Source organism: Alligator sinensis, unplaced genomic scaffold (genome assembly GCF_000455745.1).
Source record: "Alligator sinensis unplaced genomic scaffold, ASM45574v1 scaffold323_1, whole genome shotgun sequence".
Classification (NCBI taxonomy): Eukaryota; Metazoa; Chordata; order Crocodylia; family Alligatoridae; genus Alligator; species Alligator sinensis.
Genome location: NW_005842483.1, coordinates 1,174,272 through 1,184,112, shown reverse-complemented (window position 1 = coordinate 1,184,112; position 9,841 = coordinate 1,174,272). Strand labels below are relative to the sequence as shown.

The 9,841-nt window shown below is 47.2% G+C and overlaps 1 protein-coding gene across 3 annotated transcripts in view; it reads left to right on the top strand.

Moving 5' to 3' along the window:
* SLC31A2 (solute carrier family 31 member 2) overlaps positions 1 to 9,605 on the top strand; it is a 19,430-nt gene extending 9,825 nt beyond the window's left edge. For all 3 annotated transcript variants that reach the window (XM_014523410.2, XM_006031123.2, XM_025212773.1), the window contains 3 exons: positions 4,228 to 4,294; positions 6,965 to 7,154; positions 8,231 to 9,605. In XM_014523410.2, coding sequence (XP_014378896.1) covers positions 4,228 to 4,294; positions 6,965 to 7,154; positions 8,231 to 8,399 — 426 coding nt within the window. In that variant the 3' untranslated portion in view covers positions 8,400 to 9,605. The remainder of the gene's footprint in view (positions 1 to 4,227; positions 4,295 to 6,964; positions 7,155 to 8,230) is intronic.
* The last annotated feature ends 236 nt before the right edge of the window (positions 9,606 to 9,841 follow it).

The following is a 9,841-nucleotide window of genomic DNA, read 5'->3' as shown; positions in this document are numbered from 1 at the left end:
CCCCTGGTGAGTTTGTAAACATCCACCAGATCCCCTCTCAGCCTTCTCCTGTGGAGGCTGAACAGGTTCAGGCCCTTTAGCCTCTCTTCCTAGGGCCTGCCCTGCTGCCCCTTGACCATGCTAGTGCCCCTCCTCTGGACCCTCCTGAAGTGCGGTGCCCAGAACTGGACGCAGTACTCCAACTGTGGCCTGACCAGCGCTGCATAGAGAGGAAGGGTCACCTCCCTGGACCTGCTTGTGATGCATCTGTAGATGCATGACAAGGTGCGCTTAGCCTTACTGACCACTTCCTTGCATTGGTGGCTCATGTTCATCCTGGAGTCAACAATGACTCCAAGATCTCTTTCTGCCACCGTGTTGACAAGAAGGGTGTTCCCCAGCCTATAGGTGTGTTGCAGGTTCCTTCTCCCTAGATGCAGCACCTTGCACTTGTCTGCATTAAATTCCATCCTAGTCTCATCCACCCACCTCTGTAACCTGTCTGCATCTAGCTGGATTCTGTCCCTCCCCTCCAGCGTACCCACCCCGCCCCACAACTTGGTGTCTTCAGCAAATTTGGACAGCATGCTTTCCACACCTACATCCAGATTGCTGATAAAGATGTTGAACAGTACAGGCCCCAGGACCGAGCCCAGGGGGACTCCACTGCCCACATCCCTCCAGGCTGAAAAGGACCCGTCCACCACCACTCTCTGAGTGCAACCATGTAGCCAATTTGCCACCCATCTGACTGTGTAGGCATCAATGTCGCAGTCACTTAGTTTTTTTAAGAGAATGTGGTGGGAAACAGTGTCAAAGGCCTTCTTAAAGCCCAGGAGACAATATCCAACCCAACACCCTCGTCCAGGGACTTTGTGACCTGATTATAAAAAGAAACCAGGTTAGTTAGGCAGGATCTGCCCTCAGTGAACCCATGTTGGTTGTCCCTGAGCATTACCTCCCCTGCTGGGCTCTTGGAGATGTGCTCCTTGATAATTTTCTCCAAGGACCGAGGTAAGACTGACTGGCCTATAATTGCCAGGGTCCTCTTTTCTCCCCTTCTTGTAAATGGGAACCACACTGGCCCTTTTCCAGTCCTTTGGTACCTGGCTAGTGCCCCATGAGTGCTCATAGAGCCATGTCAGGGGCCCCTCTATGACCCACACCAATTCCCTCAGCACCCTCGGATGAAGAGCATCTGGACCTACTGATTTAAACATGTCCAGCCCCTCCAAAAGTTTCCTAACTAGGTCATCCCTGACCCTAGGCATGGTGGTGCCTCCCCTGGGTCCATCCGCAGTTCTAGTGGAGGAGATGTCCTGGTGTCTGTTCAGGAATACGGAGGCAAAGAATTCATTAAAGACTTGGTGGCAGCCTATAAGTATATAAGGGGTGCACATCAGGGCCTGGGGGGAGCATCTGTTCACTAAGCCACTCCAAGAGAAGACAAGGAATAATGGTCATATATTGCTAGAAGATCGCTTGAGATTGGACATAAGGAGAAACTTCTTTATGGTTTGACTGCCCAGGGTCTGGAACAGACTCCCCCAGAGGTGGTACAATCACCTACTGTAGAAATGTTCAAAAAATGTCTGGATGCTCACCTGGCTGGTGTCATCTGACCTCAGCAGTCTTTCCTGCCCAAATGCAGGGAGGCTGGACCTGATGATCTCATGAGGTGTCTTCTAGCCCCCGACATCTATGAATCTATTAAAATTGACCAACTGGCTCAAATCGGAAAAAGCTCTTCTCCCACCGTAATCTGAACAAGTCCATAGACTAGTCTGCATATAGTAACATTTAAAGTCACATATTGTATTGCAAATGTCTTAAAAAGGGTCTGTTTTGATTAGAGGACCTTCACAAGTTAATATAAAGACAGACCATCACCCTCCATATCCCTCTGTACTTGCGCCTCATCCCTGGTTCTAGATTCCAGTACCTTGCTGTGATAGTCTATGCCAATTTATCATTTTCTCTTGCTTTTTGAGAAACCTGGTATAACTCCTACCATCAGTAGGTTTTCCCTAGCAGTGTTTGCACATCACTGTGCAAACCTCCACCCACTGTCTCAGAGAGAAGATTCTTCTCGAATCTTACTGTCCAAAAGGAAGTACAGTTGAGAGCATTACAAAGGCAGCTTCCTGCAAATGCACTGCAACCACTTGACCCTACTGAGAAAAGAAACTATCTTCAACATCCTCTTCTAAAGCAGGACTTCATTGCCTGAGCAGCTGATTCCCCACAACCAGCTCATGCTAGCCAGCTGAGTGCGGGGCAGAGTCATGGTGCATGTCCACTGAGGGTTGTATTGAGAGAGGCACAAAAGGGCACATTAACACTGCCCTCAGTCGGTGCCAGGGGATGCTGCCACAGAGCCTGCCAGGCCTCTCCACATACTGATTCTTGAAACCAGTGTAACATATCTGCTTTAGAGTGGTCCCACAAAGTGTGCCCAAGGTACAGTGCTCTAGGGTGGCAACTTTTCATCCCTTTAGGTCCATCTAATGGAAAGTGGGTGTGCTGTGCTTCACTGTACATTTGCAGTAAGCATGGTCTGTAGGCCAGGGAAATGTGCCCAGGGGATGATGAACTGTTAGTTAGGCCAGGACTACATTTCTGAGTTCACACACAGAAATACTGATGTAAATCCAGTCAACCACCATGGAAGCCAATGAAGTTACACCAGTGTGAGGGAGCAGGAGCAGGCCTTTAGAGGCAGTGTCTTCTAGTGGAGAGTTGCAAACTAGTCCTTAGAAGATTTTTATTTCATTTTTGTCAGGCAAGTTGCTTCCTCTCTCCGACATCAGTATCATCGTTGTGTTACATGTGGGAAAACTGACCTTTTCTGCAAAGCACTTAGGGGCTACAGAGTTCAAGTGCTTCATGATCAAGTATTATGCTATACCAACCCCTGGACTCCTGGGTTCCAGTTTGAATTCACTGTGTGATCACAGTCTTGCTTTTTTAACCTCTCTGGCCCTCGGTTTATTTACACCATATAACTCATCTAAAGTCCCACCTCTCATCACGGACCCATGAGACTCTATCCAGACTCGCAAAGAGCCTCTGAAATCTTTGAACAGAATTTGCTGGAAGTGCAAGGATGTACCATGCATTAGGCTCACTTAGCTTGCAATATAAGGAATAATTTTGATCTGGCTCTTAAGTGGCTTTAAGCACCCTATTGACTTCACTGGGAGTTGGGGATGTTCAGTGGTTTCAGAAAATCAGCTCTTGCCCCATCGCCCCCCTACCCGCTCCCCACTCAGTTCTCTTCTGCCTTCAGTTCTTCTTTGTGCAAGGTGAATTTCCAGTCCAAGATGCTATCAAAGAAAGCAGGGAGCTTAAACAAACAGTGCTGGAGCAAATGGAATTTGCCCTTTGAAGTGAAGAGCCAGTACATTCATGAGCTCCAAAAAGGCAAAAACATGCTCAAAGCCTTTTGTTTTGATTCTGCCAAGTTATGCAGTTTTAGGCGGTCTCTTTAATCCAGGGCTGTAGCTGTAAATGAAGAGGAAAGCCCTCCAGGACACAATCCCTTGAGGCAGAAATCATCCATCCATGACACTTCTCCAAGCAAAGGGGCTCTAGAGAAATGGAGACAGAACAGAGGCTCACTTTCTAGTCTGGAGCTATTGTGGGTTCAGGTCTCTAAGAAAGCTTTTCCTTGTTGATTGAAGCATCTTGCTTTTCTACAAATCATAGCAATGGATTTTGCCAAAGGTTCTGGCAATTAGATGAAAACGGAGGCTGAGGGATTGAAAAGAGCAGAATGGAGGAGACCTAGATGGCAGCCAGGGAACATGAATAGAGAGTTGATGGCAACCACCTAAATAATGACATCCTTTGGCTGTCTGAAGGCCTGTGGAGCAGGTGTTGCTGGATCAAAGTCAACTTCTATCAGATCAATTGACCTTTCATACAACCAAAGAGGTGTTGGTACTATCAGAAAAAAAGCCAAGAACTACTTACTTCCAGAGGGCAAATTCCTAACCCTGTCTGGAGCACTGGTGGTTAGTATCTGGGGTATCTGTTTTGTATTTAAGTAGGACTTTGCTTTCCACTGTCAGCCAGCCAACTAGCACTACACTTATTTTAAACAGAAGAGGATTCTGCAGTTCTTGTATCCTAGTCTCTGGTGCAGTGGAGCAGGGATGAGCTAAGCAGGAAGCAGTGCTACTGTCTCCACATTGCGCAACATCAGTCCAGCTCCTATTTTTCACCTTTGCTTTGATTCTCTTCCAGATGTATTTTGTCTTCTCCGACAAGGTGGTACTTTTGTTTGACTTCTGGAATGTCCACAGCCCGGCAGGTAAGAAAAGCCACTTCAGGCTCCCAATCATAACCAAATGGCTGCTGCTCAGCACAGCTGATTCACATGGGGATTCATAAACAAGTCTGTGCATAGAGGGCTGGAAAGAGCTTTAAAGAGTCTGTAGATCAGAATCTCTTCAATTAGTTCTGCATAACTTCTCTCTGTCACAGCCTCTCTCAGCAGGATTACCTGCCAGTAAGTCTCTCTAGCAAAGAGGGAGAGAGTGATAAAGGGAGCATGGTGGGTGAGAAAGACTTCTGTTTTGGTTAAAAAAAACCCAGGGGTTTACCCTCCTTCAACACTGGTTGAAGGTATAAGGGCCCCTACCTCTGGAAAGGTTTGTATAGAATAGTATCTACACACATCTATACAGACAGATTCCCTTTTGACATTTCCTGCATGTCCCAGGATATGCTCCTAAATTATCCCAACATGGATACTCAAGGGACTATATAAGAGAGAAAGCCACTTGTTTTGGCCAAGTAAACAAGTGACTTGGACCTAGCATCACACTGATTCTTAGATCAGGTTCAAGAGCCTGAGAATCAGATTCTTCCCCAAAAGGAGAGAAGTCTCAAAGATGAAACAAACCTGAGCTTGCAGAGTCCTGAATGCACTTTGGGAGCTAATCACCAGGGAATCATGTGGTGTGCTACAGCAAACTAAGCCTTAATCAAGCCAGTGTCAGGACTTCCTGGGGTGAAGTGAGCTAGTTTTCTTTACCAGTCTTGAGGGTGTCTATACATGTGCAGTGAGGCTGGCCCAATTACAGCGCAGCAGAGCAGACTCAATTAATTGAGTCTGCTGGAGCGTGCTAATGACTGCTTCAGCAGACTCTAGTGTCATGTGTATCAGCATCCCTATGCTGAAAAATGGTGGCAGGTGGCGCTTTAACTAAAGCTCATTAGACAAGCCCCCGCCGCCATTTTTCAGTGTGGGGACATTGATACACATGATGCTCAAAGCACTTTAATTAGAGCAGCTCTCAGAGCCACTCTAATTAAAGCACTTTGCCTCCTCCCCTTCCTGGAGCACGTCTATAAACACCCGCAGCTGTCTGGTGTCTCCCAGATTCTGTAGAACCAGCCCCTTCCCAGGTTTTGTTCAGTGGCATACATATTGTGAATGCCGGAGGACTGCCCTGCCCACAGGACCCAGCAAATGGCTTTAGACAAAAGACTTTTGCAGCCTGGCATGTTGTTGAAGTCCAGCCAGTCCCTGTGGTGGGATGAGCTGCTGGAGGCTGAGACTCCAAACTAGCCATTTGTAGACTAGTACCCAGAAGCTCCCTGCACCTAACAAGGGGATAACCCCCACCTCCCTGCTTCTTGCTGAGTCACAGCATGCTTAGAATAAAGCTGTAAACTGCAGCGTGTGAAAGGAAGGACCTCCTCTCTGGAACATGTCATTAAGCACCAGCCTGACCGGAGAGACTATTATTTTTAGATCCCTGAACTAGCTAGATTTTTGGGCAGAGTTCTTAAGAGAGGCTAATTAGGGATGGCTGATAGCCAGATTCATTCATAACAGCTAGCAGAGGGCATGGCCTGTGCTGCTTGGGTGATAATTGAAGAGGGGGATTAAAGGCAGCTACTGTATGTACTTAATTTACCTATCTATCTAGCTGTAGAGAAGGGAGGCACACAAGATGACAGGAATTCCAGGTGTAAAATACCTGAATCCTCAGGAGCTTGCCATAGAGAATGTATCCTCCCGCGTGCTTTCCGTTCCTGGTCTTGAAAGAGCATGAAAAGCCCTGTTACCCCATTAGGAAATTTCTGACTACCCCACCCACCTGCCACTGGCGTACCATTGCAGGCAAAGATTACTACAGTGGCTTAGCCCAGCTGATCATCAGTCAGCTGATTGAGTTACCACAGCTGGTTGTCTCTGTTCCAGGGAGGCCCAAGATTAGGACAGCAGGGGGAAGCTGCAGTCACAGAGTGAGGTTTATAATATGCCTGTTTTGCACACTGTAACAGTTATACAAGCACTAGATCCATGCATCAAACTGCAAGACTAAGTGGTGCAGGAAGGACAAGCAGAAGAGAATGGTGAAACTCTACCTAACTCTCTTACAGCACAAGAGGATCATCGATAGTCTTTATCATGGACTGGGGTGTGACACAGGACAAAATGCACAGAAAACATGAGATTTTATGCTGTGTAATGGGTCAGTGAATCATGTAGTGCTCTGCTGCTGCTCCCATGCCCCAGATCTGCATTAAAATTAATTTTGTACCTCATTCCGCAAGTTCACCTCTTTCATTTGGATGAGGCTAGAGCAAGCCTCTTGCAAGATAAATTGAGCAGAAGACATAAAGAAGGTCCACAGGCATTGCTAGAGTCAGATGCCATAAGAAGCGCCATTTAATTCCTATTGGACTGGATCTTGGCAGCCTGATTCTTACCTGGAAAAGACAGGGATAGGGTGGGGGTGGGGAGGGAGTAAAAGGGGCAGGGGACAAACTTGGGCCAAGAGCCAGGTGTTGTGTGCTTAAGAGGATGCTCTTTCAGTTCGTTATACTTGAACTCAGCCTTCAAGTCTTCCATGCATCACTTGCTACTGAGGCTTGGTCGCAGCATGGGTTAAGTGGCGCTTATGTTGTGCAGGGACGGCTCCATCTGAGGAGGTTGCAGGCCCTCTGAGTGGTGTTTGCCTTGCAGGGATGGTACTGTCGGTGGTGGTGATCCTGCTGCTGGCAGCATTGTACGAAGTCATCAAGGTCACCAAAGGCAAACTGCTTCATCGGACAGTGTCGTCTGTCCCCACCAGCATCAGTCAGGAGTCATTAGCAGAACGAGACAGGGCATCTGTCAACTCAGAGCAAGATCAGCAAAACTCCACCCAAAAAAGGTAATCCAAGCTCAGTTGCAGGCTCTCACAAAAGCTGTCCAAGAGACACTAGCTAAGATCTTTCTGCTTTATGGGCTTCCCAAACTAGACTGCTTGGCCTGTATAGTTATTAGAGTGGGGCTGACTCCCGTCCCGCTCCCACCTAGTTTTCCCTCACTAAATGCCCATTCCACAAATGACATGGCTGCTCTTCTGGCCCCAGGGAAGCCTTGCTTGCTGTTCCCAGGTGCAGTAGCAATCCTTAACATCAGAGGAGATTTCTCATTCACATGTGCATGATCAAAACCAGCAAGGCTAGGAATGAATCATCTCTTTGTCACAATGTCAGTACAGAGCGTTCTCCCCTCAGCTTCCCCTGCAGCAGTGAATGGGGAATCTGTTTGATCAGGCAGGCCTGGCCAATGTGATCAGTGTCCTTCTCTGGCCCGGGTGGGAGGTGATGGAATTCGGTTTATATAGCAAAACCTGTTCAGATAGCCCTTTGCCTGCTGGAGGCAAGCATAAGGAAGCATTTATCATCTTCACTGGGAGGCTGTTTCCAGGCAAGCAATATCTGCCTTCAGTTAAGACTAGTTTCACTGTAGTTTTCTGGAGACCATATGTTTTTCACAAATACCCAAATACTATTCATAGAACATCAGATGAAAACATACAAATAGCAACCAAAATGCTTGAGAAGTAGTACATGAGACCAGAGCTTCACACCCAAGGGCCTGTGTCCTCCACATGACTACAAAAAGCCAGAGAAACCCAAGCAGCAGAGGCAACATATAATGCAAGAGGATGATGTGATTGTGAGCCAGTCAGGATCATGCCTTGCCTCTCCTGTTCTACATGGCTGTCTGTTTCTCACACGATCCAGTGTGATGATGGGAGATGGAAAAGAAGATCCACATTATGGGTTTGAGACTATCTAATACAAGCCAGCCAGCTGGAGTGCTGAGATCACTGCTGCCTAGAATATCTCACCGTTTCCAGGTGTAATGCCGTCTTTTTGCATATACCAAGGGCTGCACAGGGCTCATTGGCAAGGCTTGGGCTCTCCATGTCTTTCTTTGCTTTTCTTTTTTGCACAGGTGGTTTCTGTACCATGTCAGCCAGACACTGCTCCACGTGATCCAGGTGGTGATTGGTTATCTGGTGATGCTGGCTGTGATGTCCTACAACACTTGGATCTTCCTGGGTGTGATTGTGGGCTCCACAGTGGGTTACTATGTGGCCTACCCAATGCTCAATATGCGGTAGAAGCTCCTGGACCTGCTGCATTCAAGGATGCTGTTGCACGGACGAGGGCAGCATCTCCCATGGGAGGATGGCGACTGATTTTCCACTGGAGAAACTACTCATGGCCTCTAATGCTCGAAAGATTCCCAGGGCACTAGGGAATTTCCCACTTCTTTCATTGCATTTTGGCTCATACTGTTATAAAAAAATCTACATATATTTTTAAAATCACATTTGAACCATTTCTGCTGGGCCTGCCCTCCTCCCACTTGCTGTGCAGGCAATAGCACCAAGGAGGACCTAGGTTGGGTCCAGGACTGTTTCTTGGTCTGTGGCCACCATTATCCCCACTGCCACTCACCAGCATGGGAGCTGCCCTCAGCAGAAAAGCAATGAACACTGACTTTGAATCCACCCTCAGGTCTCACTCAGGAATCCCAGGAACCTTTTCCCATTGACCAGGGGTAGCGTAGAGGTTTGTGCCCTTGTCAGCATTGCTTTGGTTTGGTTCCAAGTTGAGCCAGCAAGTGGGTGACAGGCTGTATTTAAATCAAGGATGTGGATGTGATGGAAATTACTCTGGCATGACTTTATCCTCCCTCTCATATGTCCGTTCAGGATTCTGCCTGGTCCCATTCACTTTTCCTTACTGCTTGTGGTTGGGGGAAGGAGCAGAATTAGAAAGAGGTGGTATAACCCTAAGGTTATCTCTTATCCTCCAAGGGTTTCTTTACAAACCCTGCCCCGTGCCACCCTGTGCCCTTCACCTCACACGGTGCCTTCCGTGTTCCTGTAGCACTACCTGTGACTGAGCATATCATGGTATGGAGAGGTGGATGCAGTGCAAGCTGCTCTTGCATTTGTTTCCAGAATCTCTGAAGGCAACTGCATTCATGTGCCAAACAGGAGATTTTACCACACCTTTAACTCTCCTATGAAATATGAACTTTCATTTCTACCTGGGAGAACTTTACAATCTTTTCTCCTATGCCTGAAAAAGGGTGCCTGTGCCTGAAAGCTTGTAATTAAATAATTTTTTTTTTAAATGTAGTTGGTCTAATAAAAGATATCACCTCTATCACGAGTTCTGACTGCATTAATATAGAACTAGTAGGTGTAGCTCTTACATGTGTGCAATGACTGAACTGCTGTGGAAATAGGTTTGCCAAACTCCTACTGTGTCTCTCTGGTTCTTCCTGTTCTTCCCAGAGAAGGGCCCATTTTAATAAAGCCATCTTTATCAGTTATTTGCTTGTATGTGTGCATGTGCCTTAAGATGCTGGCCCTCACCTCGGGTACAGCAGACTTAGTTTACTTTATACATATACTTTTAAAATAATCAATATCCTCTGACCCGTGAACAGTCTGGCTGCCCGGGAGCCAGTGAACTACTCACCGCATAGACACCGGGACTCTGCAAGGCTCCACCAAGGCCATAAATTATAGGTACAATCCACCCTGTT